General features: G+C 45.0%; 1 protein-coding gene across 1 annotated transcript in view; it reads right to left on the bottom strand.

Annotated features, from left to right (window-relative positions):
* The window catches only part of greb1 (growth regulating estrogen receptor binding 1), a 375097-nt gene that overhangs the window by 147213 nt on the left and 207704 nt on the right, over positions 1-20180 (bottom strand). The window contains exons 10-12 of the mRNA XM_068017603.1: positions 19661-19846; positions 12650-13000; positions 5558-5686 (exon numbers count right to left, since the gene is read on the bottom strand). Of these exons, the coding sequence (XP_067873704.1) occupies positions 5558-5686; positions 12650-13000; positions 19661-19846 (666 nt within the window). The remainder of the gene's footprint in view (positions 1-5557; positions 5687-12649; positions 13001-19660; positions 19847-20180) is intronic.

The following is a 20180-nucleotide window of genomic DNA, read 5'->3' as shown; positions in this document are numbered from 1 at the left end:
TTCATATTTCAATTGGTGTGTTCATGCTTTACTACATTACTGGATAAGTCTTGTTGATAATAAACTGATAGTTTTGTTGTTTATTAAAGAAACCTGGTTGGTGCATTTTATTCTGGGATAAAGAGTAGAGTATATGACTGACTGAATCGGTAATTGGGTAAACATTTAAATATATGTTGTGACCTGCGGAGAAGTAGAACTAGAAAAAAGTGCACTCCTCCCACCTCAGTTGTAGCAATAGTAATAGTGCAAAGGAAAGAGAGGGGAAAGAGTTTCTGAAGTACGTCAGCAGAATTTTCTTGATCAGTATATTTCTAGCCCAATGAGGAAGGAGGCACTGCTGGATCTGGTTCTGGAAATGAGGTGGGTCAAGTGGATCAAGTGTCAGTTGGGGAACATTTGGGGACAGTGATCAGAGTATCATAAGGTTTAGGTTAGCAATGTAAAAGGAGAAGGAGCAATCGAAGTAAAAAATTCTTAATTGGAGGAGGGTCAATTTCAGTGGGGTGAGAACAGATCTGGCCCACAGGTTGCCTTAAAAGGCGAGATGGTTCAGGTACAGTTGAGGTACATTCCCACAAGGGGAAAAGGTAGGTCATGCAAAGCGAGAACTCCCTGCATGATGAAAGAGATACAGAGCAAGATGAAGCAAATAAAGAGTATGTATGACAGATGTCAGGTTGATAATGCCAGTGAGAATCTAAAAGTTCAGAGGGGAAGTTAAAAAGTAAGAAAAGCAATAAGAGTACGAGAAGAAACTGGCAGCTAAAATAAAAGGGAATCCAAAAATCTTCCACAGGCATATAAATAGTAAAAAGGTAGTAAGAGGATGGGTGGAACTGATTAGGGACCAAAAAATGGATTTACACATGGAGGCAGAGGGCATGACTGTGGTACCAAATGAGTACTTTGCATCTGTCTTTACCAAGGCAGAGTGAAAGAAGAGGTAGCTGAGATACTCGATGGGTTAAAAATTGATTGAGGATGCATTAGATAGGCTGGCTGTACTTAAAAGTTGATAAGTCATCAGGACCAGATGGGATGCATCTGAGGATGCTGAGGGAAGTAAGGGAGGAAAGTGCAGAGGCACTGGTCATAATCTTCCAATCCACCTTAGATACAGGGGTGATGCGAGAGGACTGAAAATGTTACACCTTTGTTCAAAAAAAGATTGCAAGGATAAACCCAGGAACTACAGGCCAGTCAGTTTAACTTCAATGGTGGGAAAGCTTTTACAAACGATAAGCCAGGACAAAATTAACCGTCTCTTGGACAAGTGTGGATTAATTAAGGAAAGCCAGCACTGATTTATTAAAGGCAAATCATGCTTAACTAATCTGATTGAGTTTTTTTTGATGAGGTAACAAGAGAGAGTAATGTGACTGATGTGGTGTACATGGATAGTGATAGATTTCAAGAGGCCAGAGGTTGGTCAAATGGGTGGACACATAGCAGATGAAATTTAATGCAGAAAAGAGTGAATTGATACATTTTGGTATTAAGAACAAGAGGAGACAATATCAAATAAAGGGCATAATTCTAAAACAGGTGCAGGAATAGAGAGATATTTCCCATACATTGGCATTCTTGCGGATTGTCCTGATGAGTGCAAGACGAAAAGCTTCAACAACATGTCTCTATTTTCAGCAATACTCAACAGAGAGACCTCGAGGTATACGTGCACAAAATGTTGAAAGTAAACTGAAATCAGTGAAGGTGGCAGGGCAGGTTGACAAAGCAGTTACAAAACCATACGGGATCCTGGATTTTATAAATGGAGGTATAGAGTACGAAAGCAAGCGAGTTACGATAAACCTTTGTAAAACACTCGTTCAGCCTCAACTGAATACTGGACTGAATTTTCCCAGTTCACTGCAGGCGGGCTGGGAAGCGGGAGGGCTGGCAATATGGCGGGGGAAGGTATTGGGAAGGCAGCCCAACATCAGCCTGCCACCATGGCACATTGCCAGTGATGGGAAATGCAGCGGCGCAGCCACCCGCCTGGCGGCCATCTGAGCCAATTAAGCAGCCAATTAAGGGCCACTTCCAGCCTCCATGGGAATTTGGCCCGTATGGGCAGGGCCAGCCGCTGCATAGGGAGACCACAAGGTAAACCCTGATGGCGGGTTCCGGGGGGGGGGGGAGGGGGCCCCTCCTTTATGGGCACTCCATGGCCCACAGACAGGGCCCCAGACGGCAATGTCTGCCCTCGCGGCAATGGTGCGCTGGTGCAACACGATTCCCCCTGTCCACCCCGATCACCAAGGCATGCCTGTCTGGCCCCAGCATTCCCCAATCCAGTTCATCTGTCTTCAAGGGCACCCTCTCCATGGAGCTGCAGTCTTAGTACTGACCACTGCTAGTGGTGATGATGCTGAGGCTGCCAAGCTGTCGGTCCTCTATTTGGGCCGGCAGCTCTTGGGGGCGGCTGCCATCCGTAATTGGACAGTGGCCCGTGGTGGTCTCTTAATTGGCCACTGCTGGGAATGTGCCACCCCAGCATCCTTCTGCCGGACGAAACAGGGTCGCCTCCCACTTTTGGCCTCAGCGATAGGACTTCCAGGTAAGCAGCAAAAATTCAGCACGTTGTGTCCAATTCTGGGCACCACACTTTAGGAGGATGTGAAGGCTTTAGAGAGGGTGCAGTAAGGATTTATGAGAAAGGTTCCAGGGATGAGGGACTTCAGTTATGTGGTTAGATTGGCGTTTCTGGGGTTGTTCTTCTTAAAGAGAAGGTTGAGGGGAGATTTGATGAGGTGTTCCCATCGGCAGAAGGATCGAAAACCAGATGACACCAATAATGTGAATGGCAAAAGAACCAATGGCAACAAGAGGAAAATCTTTTTTTACACAGCAAGTGGTTAGAATCTAGAATGCACTGCTTGAGAGTGTGGTGGAGACAAATTCAATCGTGGCTTTCAAAAAAAAAAGTTGGATAAGTACCTGAAGAGAAAGAATTTGCAGGGCTACAGGGAAAATGCTGGGTGTGGGACTAGCTGATTTGCTCTTGCAGAAAGCTGGCACAGACATGATGGGTCAATGGCCTCCTTCCATGCTGTAACCATTCTATAATGAGGGTCAGATTTTACTACACACCAGTAATTCCACAAACTCCATATAAGCGTTCATTCATCCTCTTCAAATGAGAGCAATACAGTTAAGTCAAATCATGACCGGAATTTAACATAAATGGCAAGCAAAATGGGCAGACAAGTGGCAGATGGAATTTATTACAGACAAGTATGAGCTGATGCATTTTGCCAGAAGGGAGAGTGTAAGGCAATACAGGCTTAACGGCACAATTCTAAAGAGTGTGCAGGAACAGAGGGACCCAGGGTGTGTATGCACCAATCTTTGAAGGTGGCAGAACATACTGAAAGAGTTGTTAGCAAAGCATATGGGATCTTAGGCTTCATATTGAATGCAAAGGCAGGGAAGTTGTGTTGAACCTTTATAAACTAGACTACTGCGTCCAGTTCTAGTCACCACATGTTAGGAAGGATGTGAAGGTCCTTGAGAGGGTGTAGAGGGGATTTACCAGAATGGTTCCAGGGATGGTGGATTTTCGTGACAAGGTTAGGTTGGAAAAGCTGGGGCTGTTCTCCTTGGAGCAAAGGATATTGAGGAGAGATTTGACAGAGGTGTCAAAAGATTATGACAGGCTTAGATAAGTTAGACAAGGAAAAACTGTTCCCATTAACTGATCGTACAAGGACCACGGGACACAGACTGAAGGTTTTGGGCAACAGATGCAGGGAGAATGTGAGAAAGAACTTTTTTTATGCAGCGAGTGGTAATGACCTGGAACTCGCTGACCACAAGGGTGGTGGAAACAGAAACGATCAATGATTTCAAAACAAAATTCGATGGGCGCTTGAAGGAAATAAACGTGCAGGGCTACAGGGGTCGAGTGTGGGAAGGGCACTGACCAAATTGCTCCACGGAGAGCCGGCATGGACTTGATGGATCAAATGGTCTCCTTCTGTGCTGTAAAAAACTCTATGACTCCTGTTGCTTCTGAAGTAAATACATTTTGGAAGGAGTTGCCCAAGGCTGCTTTCATGGTCATCAAACACAATATGGATGAGATCTTATTAAATTTCGATGAATACACATAGAACAGAGAAAAAAACAAATACAATAAAACTGGTGCTTGGTCATTTCTCTTCAGATTGACCTCATGCATTAAGGTGGTTTTGAAGTTCCCAAACAACCTCAATCTCTTGTTTTTGAGTATTTAATTTTTGTTCAGCTCAATCTTCTGTTTTTGTTCTTTACAATAAAGAACAATAAACACTAAACGACCTTTTTCAGTAAATCTCACACCCTGTGAGATTTGGTAAACAGAAATGACCACAGGTCACCAGGATTGAGATAGCTTCCTGAGTGTGAAGTTTTTTACCTTACAATTTATTGGAGACAGAGGCACTTGTTCAACGTTGCAGTCCTGGCCTCCCTTCAGCTGCCAGGTTTCCCAAGGTCAGGAAACCCGGCCAGCCAGCATTAAAGCTGGAAGGCGGATAAAATCCGAGGCATGCAGTCTTATTAAAATGTTTAAGTGAGTGACCCATCTCCGGGGGGCGGATTGGTTGCCACCACGGTTAAAATGGGAAATAGGCGGGTTGGAGGTGGGTTGGGCTTGTGTTTGAGATTTCTTACATATTAGCATCCAACCTCACCCAAACCCACCCGATTTTGGAAGGTTAAAATTGCCTCCTCAGAGACAATAATCCAGGACAAAATTAATCGGCAATTGGAAAAATAATGCAAGGCAGCAGGTATCCATCGTTAGGTTAGCACCAGGCACCAACCTTATGACACATTATGACAAAGCTGAAATAGTATTGCATCATGAAACTCCACCTTTTGATTCTCAGTGTGGATCTCGCCTGCTTGGAGCAAAGGCCAGCACACCTGTTACAATGGTGTAAGGATCGATATTGGTGAGAAAATGATGAGTGGCATGCTGCCACAATCTTAATCCCCTGCACACCCCATTCTCATTAGATGTGGGGGATTAAAATTGGAGCTTCGAATTATTCTGCACAATCTCTTTTCACATTAGAGGCACCCTCATCAGTCAGGCTCTATTCAAACCCAGATGTGAAGAGATCAAAGAAGAGTGTGCTAATAATAAAGCACCTGGTTAATCATAATGATTCACTTAGACGTGCATCTTTTAGAGAAGTGACCTTTCTTTCATCCAATCGGCAGCAAGAACCATACCTGAGCCTCCAGGAATAATGGGAGTTTTCTTAAGATTCTTTTATTTTGGATTTTTGGATTGGTTTTGGGGCAGTGACCTCCATATATTATTTAGAATGGTACATCATTCCTTGGCCCACTGGACACTGGTGCAAAATAGAAAGACCTGTTTCAAATGGGCTTGCGTCAAAAGCCATGTTAAGTGCTGTCTCTGGTCAGATAAGTTCCAGGAGGAATGGGGCGAAAAAAAGGTTAATGCAATGAAAGTAAAAGTTGTTTTCGCCCTGCAATCAGATTCCCCAGCCCTTGGAGAGTAGGTTTGTGTGGCCAACACCTGGCAGCAATGTTTTACCTGGACAAAGGCTGCTGAAGAAAGCTCCTAGTGCCCCAACTTTTCCAGTGACAAGCTCATAGTTGATTTCTTTTAGATGCTCTTTTAGACTGAGCATTCTTTCTGCTAGAAATCCGGCCTGACGTTTTCCTGCAGCAAATAGAAATCAGTGTAAATGAATAGTTGGTCACTGGTTAAAATAAATTAGACAGCAAAGACATCTTTGCCAAACAATTTCAAAAGATACTTTTCACACCGAATTAGGATCAAATGACAAAATAGGACTTTTAGCAATCACAAAGAATGAGTGGAAACAAATATATTCAGGAAGAAATAAAACAAGATCATCTTGGATTACTGCAATTTATTAATATAAGAAAGCAAGCCTTTTCATTCAAAACAGAGGACGAATAGAATTTCAAAAAATTGCTGAAGTAGAAACAAACATCTATATGCAAAGATGCAGAGGGAATAAATAATATTTCAAAAATATCTGTATCTCACCATAATCTACCCTCTCACACACTAATTTCTCTCCATCAGGGACTCCTAACTTTAGTCAACTTCCTTTAACTCAATAGATATATTTATTAGTGCATTTAGTATAGTGCCGACTTAGCATTTCAGCTCGGTAAACAGCCACATCCTTGGCATATCTCAGCATACGTTTTGTAGATAAAGACACTTTCAGTAAAATTAGTGAACAGACTGGTTCAATGAGTTTGATCAGTGAAGGTAATAGTGCAAGGCGCCAATGACAAACAGAGGGCAACAGAAAGATTCTCAAGATATTAGCCACCTCAGAGGTAGATGTCTATTGTTTGCACTGAATGTTGAAGAGTGGCGGTGCACTTCACTGACAGCAATCCCTCCCAGACATTTTGCATGCAATTCTCTTGACTGAAAACTAAACTGACAATAGTGATCCAGGCATTAAGAGGAGGCATTGGTGTAGTGGTATTGTCACTGGGCTAGTAACCCAGAGACCCAGGGTACTGCTCTGAGAACGTGGGTTTGAATCCCACCACGACAGAAGGTGGAATTTGAATTCAATTAATAAAATCTGGAATAGAAAAGCTAGCTTAATGATGGCCATGAAACCATTGTCGATTGTCGTTAAAACCCATCTGGTTCACTAATGTCCTTTAGAGAACGAAATCTGCTGCCCTCACCTGGTCTGGCCTACATGTGACACAAGACACACAGAAATGTGGTTGACTCTTAATGCCCTCTGAGATGGCCTAGAAAGCCACTCAGTCGTATCTAACCGCTACAAAGTCAATAAGGAATGAAACCAGATGGATTGACCGACTCACCGGAAACGTCAATGGCAAACCCAGCCCTGTCGACCCCGCAAAGTCCTCCTTACTAACATCTGGGTGCTTGTACCAAAGTTGGGAGAGTTGTCCCACAGACTAGTCAAGCAACAGCCGGACATAGTCATACTCACGGAATCATACCTGACAATGTCCCAGACACTGCTATCACCATCCCTGGGTATGTCCTGCCCCACTGGCAACACAGACCCAGCAGAGGTAGTGGCACAGTGGTATACAGTCGAGAGGGAGTTGCCCTGGGAGTTCTCAACATTGACTCCGGACCCCATGAAGTCTCATGGCATCAGGTCAAACATGGGCAAGGAAACCTCCTGCTGACTACCACCTGCTACCCCCCCACCCACCCCACCTCAGCTGATGAATCAGTACTCCTCCATGTTGAACACCACCTGGAGGATGCACTGAGGGTGGCAAGGGTGCAGAATGTACTCTGGGGGGTGGGGGGGGGGGGGGACACTTCAATATCCATCACCAAGAGTGGCTCGGTAGCACCACTGCTGGCCAAGTCCAAAAGAACAGCTGCTGGACTGGGTCTGCGGCAGGTGGTGAGGGAACCAACAAGAGGGAAAAACATACTTGACCTTATCCTCACCCATGTGCCTGTCGCAGATGCATCTGTCCATGACTATTCGTAGCAGTGACCACCACACAGTGCTCGAGGAAATGAAGTCCTGTCTTCATATCGAGAACACCCTCCATCGTGTTCTGTGACACTACCATTGTGCTGAATGGGATAGATATCGAACAGATCCAGCAACTCAAAACTGGGCATCCATGAGGCGCTGTGGACCATCAGCAGCAGCAGAATTGTATTCAACCACAATAAACAGGGTGCATAGACTTAAGGTAAGGGGAAGGAGGTTTAGAGGGGATTTGAGGAAAAAAAATTTCACCCAGAGGGTGGCTGGAATCCGGAACACACTGCCTGAAGGGGTGGCAGAGGCAGTAACCCACACAACATTTAAGAAGTATTTAGAAGAGCACTTGAAACACCATAGCATACAAGGCTATGGGCCAAGTGCTGGAAAATGGGATTAGAATAGATAGGTGCTTGATGGCCAGCACAGACATGATGGGCCGAAGGGCCTGCTTCTGTGCTGTATAACTCTATGATTCTAATCTGTAACCTCATGGCCCAGCAAATCCCCCACTCTACCATTACCATCGAGCTGGGGGTTAACCCTGGTTCAATGAAGAGAGCAGGAAGGCATGCCAGCAGCAGCACCAGGCATACCTCAAAATGAGGTATTAACCTGGTGAAGCTACAACAGGAATGCTTGCGTGCCAAACAGAATCAGCATGCAAAAGAGCTAAGCGATTCCACAACCAATGGATCAGATCTAAGCTCTGCAGTCCTGCCACATCCAGTCGTGAATGGTGGGGGACAATTAAACAACTAACTGGAAAAGGTGGCTCCACAAATATCCCCATCCTCAATGATGGGGGAGCCCAGCACATCAGTGCAAAAGATAAGGCTGAAGCATTTACAACAATCTTCAGCCAGAAGTGCCGAATGGATGATCAATCTCGGTCTCCTCCTGAAGTCCTCAGCATCACAGATGCCAGTCTTCAGCCAATTCAATTCACTCCACGTGATATCAAGAAACGACTGAAGGCACTGGATACTGTAATGGCTATGGGCCCTGACAATATTCCGGCAATAGTACTGAAGACCTGTGCTCCAGAACTTGCAACACCCTTAACCAAGCTGTTCCAGTACAGCTACTGACATCTACCCGGCAATGTGGAAAATTGCCCAGGTATGTCCTGTACACAAAAAGCAGGACAAGTCCAACCTGGCCAATTACCGCCCCATCAGTCTACTCTCAATCATCAGTAAAGGAATGGAAGGTGTCATCAACAGTGCCATCAAGCAGCACTTGCTTAGCAATAACCTGCTCAGTGACACTCAGTTTGGGTTCCGCCAGGGCCACTCAGCTCCTGACCACATTACAGCCTTGGTTCAAACATGGACAAAAGAGCTGAGCTCAAGAGGTGAGGTGAGAGTGACTGCCCTTGACATCAAGGCAGCATTTGACCGAGTATGGCATCAAGGAGCCCTAGCAAAACTGCAGTCAATGGGAATCAGGGGGGAAAAAACTCTCCACTCATTTCCAAGTTTACAGACGACACAAAGCTGGGGGGGAAATGTGCGCTGTGAGGAGGGTGCAAAGAGGCTCCAATGTGATTTGGACAAGTTGGGTGAGTGGGCAAAATGCATGGCAGATGCAGTATAATGTGGATAAATGTCAGGTTATCCACTTTGGTTGTAAAAACAGAAAGGCATTTTATTATCTGAATGGATAGATTGGGAAAGGGGGAGGTGCAGTAAGACCTGGGTGTCCTTGTACACCAGTCACTGAAAGCAAGCATTCAGGTGCAGCAAGCAGTTAGGAAGGCAAATAGTATGTTGGCCTTCATTGTAAGAGGATTTGAGTACAGGAGCAGGGATGTCTTACTGCAGTTATAAAGGGCCTTGGCGAGACCATATCTGGAGTATTATGTGCAGGTTTGGTCTCCTTATCAGAGGAAGGATGTTCTTGCCATGCAGGGAGTGCAAAGATGATTTACTAGGCTGATTCCTGGGATGGCAGGGTTGATGTTTGAGGAGAGATTGGGTCAACTCGGCCGATATTCACTAGAGTTTGGAGGAATGAGAGGGGATCTCATAGAAACCTATAAAATTCTAACAGGACTAGACAGGCTAAATGCAGGGAGGATGTTCCTGATGGCTGGGGAGTTCAGAACCAGGGGTCACAATCTCAGATATGGGGTACGCCATTTAGAACTGAGATGAGGAGAAATTTCTTCACTCAGAGGGTGGTGAACCTGCGGAATTCTCTACCACAGAAGGCAGCTAAGGCCAAGTCATTAAATATATTCAAGAAGGAGATAGATATATTTCTTAATGCCAAAGGGATCAAGGGATATGGGGAGAAAGCAGGAACAGGGTACTGAATTAGACGATCAGCCATCACCTTTTTTGAATGGCAGAGCAGTCCCAAAGGGCCGAATAGCCTACTCCTTATCCTATTTTCTATGTTTCCATGTTTCACTGGTTGGAGTTGTACCTAGTGCAAACCAAGATGGTTGTGGTTGTTGGAGATCAATCATCTCAGCTCCAGGACATCACTGCAGGAGCTCCTCAGGGTAGTGTCCTAGACCCAACCACCTTCAGCTGCTTCATCAATGACTCTCCTTCAGTCATAAGGTCAGAAGTGGGGATGTTCGCTGATGATTGCACAATGTTCAGCACCATTCACGACTCCTCAGATACTAAAGCTGTCTGTGTAGCAATACAGCAAGACCTGGACAATATCCAGGCTTGGGCTGATAAGTGGCAAGTAACATTCACGCCACACAAGTGCCAGGCAATGACGATCTCCAACAAGAGAGAATCTAATCATCTCCCCTTGACATTCAATGGCATTACCATTGCTGAATCCCCCACTATCAACATCCTGGGAGTTACCATTGACCAGAAACTGAACTGGAGTAGCCATATAAATACTATGGCTACAAGAGCAGGTCAGAGGCTAAAATTCCTGCAGCGAGCAACTCACCTGTCAACTCTCCAAAGCCTGTCCACCATCTACAAGGCACGAGTCAGGAGTGTGATGGAATACTCTCCACTTGCCTGCATGGGTGCAGCTCCAACAACACTCAAGAAGCTCGACACCATCCAGTACAAAACAGCCGCTTGATTGGCACCCCATCCACGAACATTCACTCCCTCCACCAGCGACGCTCAGTGGCAGCAGTATGTACCATCTACAAGATGCACTTCAGCAACGCACCAAGGCTTCTTAGACAGCACCTTCCAAACCCACGACCTCTACCAACTAGAAGGACAAGGGCAGCAGTTGCATGGGAACATCACCATCTGCAAGTTCCCCTCCAAGCCACACACCATTCTGACTTGGAACTATATCACCATTCCTTCACTGTCGCTGGGTCAATATCCTGGAACTCCCTCCCTAACAGCACTGTGGGTGTACCTACCTCACATGGACTGCAGTGGTTCAAGGAGGAAGCTCATCACCACCTTCTCAAGGGCAATTAGGGATGGGCAATAAATGTTGGCCTAGCCAACTACGCCAACATCCCATGAATGAATAAAAAGAAAGTCAATGTTTAAGATTGGGACTGTGCAGAGCTTGAGGCTGAGAGGGGTCTGGGGAGGAAGAATTCATGCTCCTTGTGGCCCACAAGGGGCTGACTTTAACATGGCCATCGAAGGCAGGTATGGTGGAATGGGGGGATGGAGAATCGCATTGGAATTGTCCACCCGGAAATCCGGCATCGTGACATTGGTTCCGGATTTTGTAGTGCTGGGAAAGCACCAATGTGACAGGAAGCTATTTTAAATTGCTGAAATGATGTTTTAAACGCATTTAAATCTAATTAATTCCAATTTGATGATTGATCCTCGATTTTGCGAATGGCGGGTGGCACACAACGTGCCTTTGTGTCCACGACCGTTAAGATCTGGCGGTACCATATTACCGCGACCGGGAGGCAGTCTTGAGCATTGCTGCATTGGGTAAGAGGGGGGTTTGGAAGCTATTGTGGGACTGTGTTGCGGCGTGCTCAGCAAGTGGGTCTTTAGTCTCGGGGGGCTCTGCAAGGGGGTCTTGTGTCTCAGGAACTCTGATAGGGGGTTCAGTGTGGGTTTGGGGTGGGTGTTGTGTTGGGTTGTCAAACTGCTGAGTGATGTGTTTGGTCACTCACACGGCTGGAACAGAGGGTTGGCCAACAGCAAGGTTGGACTCTGAGATCCATCAGCAACTCCACGGAGAGAATTGTCAGAACCTCAGTTGCCAAGGCAGGGTCGCCTCTGCACCAGCAGCACTCTGCAGCTCACAGGTCACCCGGCCTGGGTCTCACAGACCTGTATCTGTGGACCCCCATGGGGTGATGCAGCAACATTGCAACAGTGCAGACCACACTTCACAAATTACTAAATTGGCTGTGAAGAACTTTGGAACATCCTGAAAGGCACTATATAAATGCAAGTCGTTTCCATATACTCAGATATTGCACCCCTGCTCCAGATGAGACAGGTTGCATTTCAGAATAAGAAATTGGGTAAGCAGCATTTTCTCCGGAGGTATTTTACGAATTTGTTCCTTCTTTGCAGTAAACTATATGGGACATACTGACCTCTAGGGCCTGAATGTGCAAACAACTGCCCTGAAATGCTAATTCTGAAAATCTACAGCACTGAGGCAGCATTACAACAACAACAACTTGCATTTCTACACAGCCTTTAACATTGATAACACTTCTGTGAAATGGGTGTTTTACAAACAAAATTTGGCACAGAGCTACATAAAGAGATATTAGGGCAGGATAGATCCTTGGGGAACTCCAAAAGTAGGGATGCAGGAGCCAGAAGAGAAGCCATTGAGGTGATTTGCTGGCTCCGACTACTAGTTAAGATTGGAGCCAGACATGGACAGTCCCACCCTGCTGGACAACCAGGAAAAGTTTTGGAGGATGGCGTGGTCAACCGCGTCAAAAACTGAAAAAAAAATCAAAAAGGTTGAGGAGGGATAGTTTACCATGGCCTCAGTCGCCCAGGATGTCATTCGTGACTTTGATAAGAGACAGTTCAGTGCCTGGCTGGAGGAGTTCAGAAATGCAGGATAGATGGACATGGATTTGGGAGACAGCAACATGTTCACGTAGTGAAGCAAGACTTTAACAATTGCTCAAACTTTGCAGATAAATTATTCTGTTTATAAAGCAACTTTCATACATTGCAAATACTGACCTGTTACCACCACACATGACTCAGTGCTTTGGTTCTTAGTGATACAAATGATCACCACAAAATTCTTTCCCTGTAATTTCCCCTCACTGAGAAGCTTAAATGTTTCTGTGAGGCCTTCTGCCAATGAACTTGATGAATTAAGGATCCTGACAACATTCTTGCAGGAGCTAGCTGCTAACTTGGCCAGCCAAGTGAGTTGCTTTGGGGTGACAGCCAAGGTCTGCGATGACACATACGGTGCTGTCGGAGAAACAGCTTGATGGTATTGTTTGGTTTCGGTAAGATTAGATTCCTGCCATGCTCTCACCAATATATGTTCCAAATCCTCAATCAAAGGCACCTGATCTGGGGCTAGGATTCAAGAAAACAAATAAGGGTTTCAATTAGTATAAAGAACTAATACATAGTACTCTTCCCAACACAATAATAGGTAAGAAAGGAGAAATTTGAAGGTCCATGAGGCAAAACTGTTTTCATACTAATAAGCCAGTGAAAGGCTTGCAGTCACCTGGACTTCATGACACACTCCTTGGCTTGGGTAAGAAATAATCTTCCAGTGTGGCAACATACTGTGCATCAACAGTCATTAACAGTGATAGGAAGAGCCCTGTGAAAAATGTACATTAGAACATAGAACAGTACAGCACAGTACAGGACCTTCGGCCCACGATGTTGTGCCGAACCTTTAACCTACTCTAGGATCAAGCTACCTACATACCCTTCATTCTACTATCATCCATGTACCTATCCAAGAGTCGCTTAAATGTCCCTAATGTATCTGCTTCTACTACCACCGCTGGCAGTGCATTCCACGCACCCACCACTCTCTGTGTAAAGAACCTACCTCTGACATCTCTCCGAAACCTTCCTCCAATCACCTTAAAATTATGCCCCCTGGTGATAGCCCTTTCCGCCCTGGGAAAAAGTCTCTGGCTATCCACTCTATCTATGCCTCTCATCATCTTGTACCCCTCTATCAGGTCACCTCTCATCCTTCTTCGTTCCAATGAGAAAAGCCCTAGCTCCCTCAACCTTTCTTCGTAAGACATGCCCTCCAGTCCAGGCAGCATCCTGGTAAATCTCCTCTGCACCCTCTCTAAAGCTTCCACATCCTTCCTATAATGAGGCGACCAGAACTGAACACAATATTCCAAGTGTGGTCTAACCAGGGCTTTATAGAGCTGCAGCATAACCTCGCGGCTCTTAAACTCAATCCCCCTGTTAATGAAAGCCAACACACCATACGCCTTCTTAACAACCCTATCAACTTGGGTGGCAACTTTGAGCGATCTATGGACATGGACCCCAAGATCCCTCTGTTCCTCCACACTACTAAGAATCCTGTCTTTAAGCCTGTATTCTGCATTCAAATTTCACCTTCCAAAATGAATCACTTCACACTTTTCCAGGTTGAACTCCATCTGCCACTTCTCAGCCCAGCTCTGCATCCTGTCAATGTCCCGTTGCAACCTACAACAGCCTTCCACACTATCCACAACTCCAGCAACCTTCGTGGCATCGGCAAACTTGCTAACCCAGCCTTCCACTTCCTCATCCAAGTCATTTATAAAAATCACAAAGAGCAGAGGTCCCAGAACAGATCCCTGCGGAACACCACTGGTCACCGAGCTCCAGGCTGAATACTTTCCATCCAATACCACCCTCTGTCTTCTATGGGCCAGCCAATTCTGTATCCAGACAGCCAACTTTCCCTGTATCCCATGCCTCTTTAATTTCTGAATGAGCCTACCATGGAGAACCTTATCAAATGCCTTGCTAAAATCCATATACACCACATCCACTGCTCTTCCTTCATCAATGTGTTTTGTCACATCTTCAAAGAATTCAATAAGGCTTGTGAGGCATGACCTGCCCCTCACAAAGCCATGCTGACTGTCTCTAATCAAACTATGCTTTTCCAAATAATCACAAATCCTGTCTCTCAGAATCCTCTCCAATAATTTGCCCACTACAGACGTAAGACTGACTGGTCTATAATTTCCAGGGTTATCCCTATTCCCTTTCTTGAAGAAGGGAATAACATTTGCCACCCTCCAATCATCTGGTACTACTCCAGTGGACAGTGATGACGCAAAGATCATCGCCAAAAGCGCGGCAATCTCTTCCCTCGCTTCCCGTAATATCCTTGGGTATATCCCGTCTGGCCCTGGGGACATATCTGTCTTCATGTCTTTCAAAATTTCCAGCACATCCTCCCTCTTAACATCAACCTGTTCGAGCATATCAGCCTGTTTCACGCTGTCCTCACAAACGACCAGGTTCCTCTCACTAGTGAATACTGAAGCAAAGTATTCATTTAGGACCTCCCCTACCTCCTCCGACTCCAGGCACAAGTTCCCTCCACTATCCCTGATCGGCCCTACCTTCACTCTGAGTCTCACTCTGGGAGGTGAAATGAAACCAGGAAGACAATTAAGCCCCATAATGGAGAGACCCATGTCCCAGTGTGTGCAGCCACATTTGACCATAGCACAGATCAGAAAAATAGTCGTAGAGGTTCACACCGCAATTTTGTGGCAACCACATTTTCTGGGCTTTGATTTTAATGGCTCATTCTTCAATTTGTTCTCCTGCCAAGAAAGAACCGATAATGGGAGTGCAGCCCCACATCTTCGGGGCTTGTAATACCAGGACGGTTATCTCAATCAGAAGGTCATGAGTTCAAGTCCCACTCCAGTAACATGAATGAAAAATCTAGGCGACACTCCAGTACAGCTGGAGGTGCCACTTTTCTGGTGAGATGTTAAACCAAGGACTCATTTGCCCTCTTGACTGGACGTAAAAGATCCCATGACACTATTTTGAAGAAGAGTGGAGAAGTTCTTCCCAATGTCCTGGCCAATATTTATCCCTAACCAACACCAAAAAAAAATCAACTGATCATTATCACACTGCTGTTTGAGGGAGTTTGCTGCATGCAGGTCAGCTGCATCATTTCATGCACAGCAACTGTAACTATATTTGAGAAGTACTTGGTTGACTGCAATGCACTTTGAGATGCTCTGAGGTCATGAAAAGCGCTGTATAAATCCATGTTTAAATCAGTGATTTAGATTTACATGTAGGGGGCATGATTAAGAAATGTGTGGATGATATGAAAATTGGCAGTATGGTTGATAGGAAGGAAGCTGTAAACTGCAGGAAGTTATGAATGGACTGGTCAGGTGAACAGAAAAATGGCAAATGGAATTCAATCCAGAGTATTGTGAGACAATGCATTTGGGGGAGACAAAAAAAAGCAAGGAAATACACAAGAAATGGGAGGATACTGAGAAGTGTAGAGGAGCAGAAGGACCTTGGAGTGTATGTCCACAGATCCATGAAGGTAGCAGGACAAGGTGGCTGTGAAGGCAAACTGGATACTTTCCTTTACTGACTGAGGCCTAGAGTATTAAAGCAGGGAGGTTATGTTAGAACTGTATAAAACACTAGTTAAGACTGCAGCTGAAGTACTTCATACAGTTCTGGTCACGGCATTACAGGAAGGATGTGATCCCACTACAGAAGAGATTCGTAATGATGTTCCCAGAAATGGAGAATGTTAGCGATGAGTAAAGATTGGATAGGCTGAGTTTGCTTTATTTGGAACAGAGAAGGCTAAGGGGAGATTTAATTGAGGTGTATAAAATTATGAGGGCCTAGAGTGGATAGGAAGGACATATTTCCATAAGCAGGGATGTCAATTACCAGAGTCTCACATTTAAAGTAATTGGTGGAAGGATTAAAGGGGAGTTAAGGAGTAATTCTTCCACCCAGAGGGTAGTGGGAGTCTGAACCTCACTGCCTGAAAGGCTGGTAGGGGCAGAAACCCTCAATGCATTTAAAAAACTTGAGGTGCAGACCAAGAGCTGGAAGGTGGAATTAGACTGGATAGCTTTTTTTTCAACCGGCACAGACACAATGAGCCAAATGGCCTCCTTCTGTGTTGTAAATCATTCTATGTTTCTAAGTCGTTCTTCTAAAAAAAAAACTGGGACATGGATATATTTCACTCCCCTTACATTATGCCTCCTGCCTCCCATTCCCACACAGTTACCTCTGGTGTCCCCCAAGGATCTATCCTTGGCCCCCTTCTATTTCCCATTTATATGCTGCCCCTTAGCAACATCATTCAAAAATACAATATCAGTTTCCACACGTACGCTGACACCACCGAGTTTTACCTCACCACCACCTCTCTGGACCCCTCCTTTATCTCTGAATTGTCAAGACTGCTTGTTTGACATCCAGTACTGAAATTTCCTCCAATTAAATATTGGGAAAACTGAAGCCATTGTCTTCAATCCCTGCCACAAACTCTGCTCCCTAGCCACCAACTCCATTCCTCTGCCTGGCAACAGTCTGAGGCTGATCCAGACTGTTTGCAACCTTGGTGTCATACTTAATGAGCTTTCAACCACATATTCGTGCCATCACTAAGACCATCTATTTCCATCTCCTAAACATTTCCCGACTCTGCCCCACCTCAGCTGTTCTGCTGCTGAAACCCTCATTCATGCCTTTGCTACCTCCAGACTTGACTATTCTAACTCACTCCTGGCGAGTCTCCCACATTCTACCTTCCATTAACTAGAGGTAATCCAAAACTCTGCTGCCTGTATCCTAACTCGCACCAAGTCCCGTTCACCCATCACCCCTGACCTACATTGGCTCCTGCTTAAACAAAGCTTCGATTTTAGAATTCTCATTCTTGCTTTCAAATCCGTCCATAGCTTTGCCCCTCCCTATCTCTGTAATCTCCTCCAACCCTACAACCCTCCAAGATATCGATGCTCCTCTAATTCTGGCCCTTGAACAGCCCTGATTTTAATCGCTCCACGATTGGTGACTGTACCTTCAGCTGCCTCAGCCCTAAGCTCTGGAATTCCCTCAGTGAACCTCTCTGCCTCTCTATTTAACTTTCTTCTGATAAGACACTCCTTAAATCCTACCTCTTTGACCAAGCTTCTGATGAACTGCCCTAAGATTTCCTTATGTGGCTTGGTGTGATATTTTGTTTTATAATGCCTCTGTGAAGCACCTTGAGACATTTTATTACATTAAATACACTATATAAATACAATCTGTTGTTGTTTTCAAGAATGTGCTTGTGGGGGAGGGAGTACGATTGCTGCTTGATATTTTAGGACACACCTTTAATGAAAGTTTTACAGAAATATAAATGAGGAAAATTGGTATTCTTGATCTTTTGAAACAACTACAACAACAACACTGGCATCTACCAGACAACGTTGAAAATCTCCCAGGTACATCCTGTACACAAAAAGCAGGACAAATCCAATCCAAATCAATTATCACCCATCAGTCTACTCTCAATTATCAGCAAAGTGATGGAAGGTGTTGTTGACAGTGCCATCAAGCAGCACTTACTCAGCAACAACCTGCTCACCAATGCTCAGTTTGGATTCTGTCAGGGGCACTTCACTCCAGACCTCATTACAGCCTTGCTCCAAACATAGACTAAAGAGCTGAATACAAGAGGGGAAGTTAGAGTGACTGCCCTTGACATCAAGGCAGCATTTGTCTGAGTGTGGCATCAAGGAGACCCAGAAAACAAGGAATCAGGAGGAAATGTCTCCACTGGTTGGAGTCACATCGAGCACAAAGCAAGATGGTTATGCTTGTTGGATGCCAATCATCTCAGCCCCAGGACATCACTGCAGGAGCTCCTCAGGGTAGTGTCCTAGGCCCAACCATCTTCAACTGTTTCATCAATGACCCTCCATCATAAGTTCAGAAGTGGGGATGTTCGCTGATGATTGCATGATGTTCAGCACCATTCGCAACAGCTCAGATACTGAAGCAGTCCGTGCCCACTTGCAGCAAGACCTGGACAATACCCAGGCTTGGGCTGATAATTGGCAAGTAACATCTGTGCTACAAAAGTACCAGGCAATGACCAGCTTCAACAAGACAGAAGCTAACCAAGTCCTCTTGATGTTCAATGGCATTCCCATCACTGAATCCCCAACCATCAACATACTGGGGGCTACCATTAACCAAAAATTAACTGTAGCCACATAAATACTATTGTTACAAGAGCAGGTCATAGGCTGGGAATTCTGCAGCAAGTAACTCACCTCCTGACTTCCCAAAGGTTGTCCATCACTTACAAGGCACAAGTCACGAGGGTGATGGAATACTCTCCACTTGCCTGGATAAGTGCAGTTCCAACAACACTCAAGAAGCTTGACACCATCCAGGAAAAAGCTATCCACTTGATTGACATCCCATGCACTACCTTCAACATTCACTCCTTCCACCACCAGCGCACTGTGGCAGCAGTGCATACTATATACAAGATGCACTGCAGCAACTTGCCAAGGCTCGTTCACCAGCACCTTCCAAACCAGTGACCTCTACCACCTAGAAAGATGAGGCCAGCAGACACATGGGAACAACATCACCTGCACGGTTCCCTCCAAGCCACACATCACCCCGACTTGGAGTTATATTGCTGTTCCTTCACTGTTGCTGGGTCAAAAACGTGGAACAGCACGTCCTAACAGCACTTTGGGTATACCTACACCATGTGGACTGCAGTGGTTGAAGGCGGCAGGCAACTCACTACCACTTTCTCAAGGGCCTAGCCAGCGACGCCCACATCCCACGAACGAATAAAAAAAACTTGCATTTATATAGCACCTTTATATTTAAAAACCTCCCAAGGTGCTTCGTAGGAGCTTCATGAAACAAGACTCAACACTGAGCCACATAAAATGAGATATTTGAACAGATGACCAAAAGCTTGCTCAAAGAGGTGGTTTTTAAATTGTAACCTAAACCAGGAGGCACAGCAGAGAGGCAGAGGGGTTTAGGGAGGGAATTCCAGATGCTATGCACTTATTAGGTTTACTGTGTCTAAAAAGTATAGCTTTGTTCAAAATAATGAAACTCAACAATGAGAAACATTTGCAGACTCTAGAATAATAACTCTCTAGAACAATACCTCATAATTTACCAATCAGAAAACAACCAGTTAATACTTACCAAGTTGAACTAGGTAGTACACCGTCAGTAAGATTTGCATTTCCACAGACAATGCTGTAGTCACAGATGCACTGTGCTGTTCATATACTCGGGGGAAAGACTGAGTGTTTCTGTAGCAGTTCTGCAGCAGTGAACTAACCACTATATCATTCAGATTACCACAAAGGTAAGGAAGGTTGCCATGGCCTAAAAAATGAAATTGTTACATTAATTATCTCATTTTGATTTCACTTATTCAGATTTAGCAGCATTTGCATTTCAAGTTTTTTCCTTTATAAATACAAGCAAACAATTCTGCAGATGGTTCCAGGAAGTAATTGAATTGACATTTCTCCCGTTTGGTTTGGCAGACGAGAAGGTAATGAGTACATAGTAAATTATAGACTGAACTTTGTGATATTATGGTGTCAATTTTACCCACCACTCCCCTACCGAGAGGCAGAAACAGACAGATTAAAATCTTTAAGACCAAAATCACACCTCCAACCCACTGCATTCACGGCCGCCGTAATATTAACGA

Source organism: Heterodontus francisci, chromosome 3, assembly GCF_036365525.1.
Source record: "Heterodontus francisci isolate sHetFra1 chromosome 3, sHetFra1.hap1, whole genome shotgun sequence".
Lineage (NCBI taxonomy): Eukaryota > Metazoa > Chordata > Chondrichthyes > Heterodontiformes > Heterodontidae > Heterodontus > Heterodontus francisci.
The sequence above is the reverse complement of the archived record's forward strand: the minus strand, read 5'-3'. Positions and strand labels throughout refer to the sequence as shown.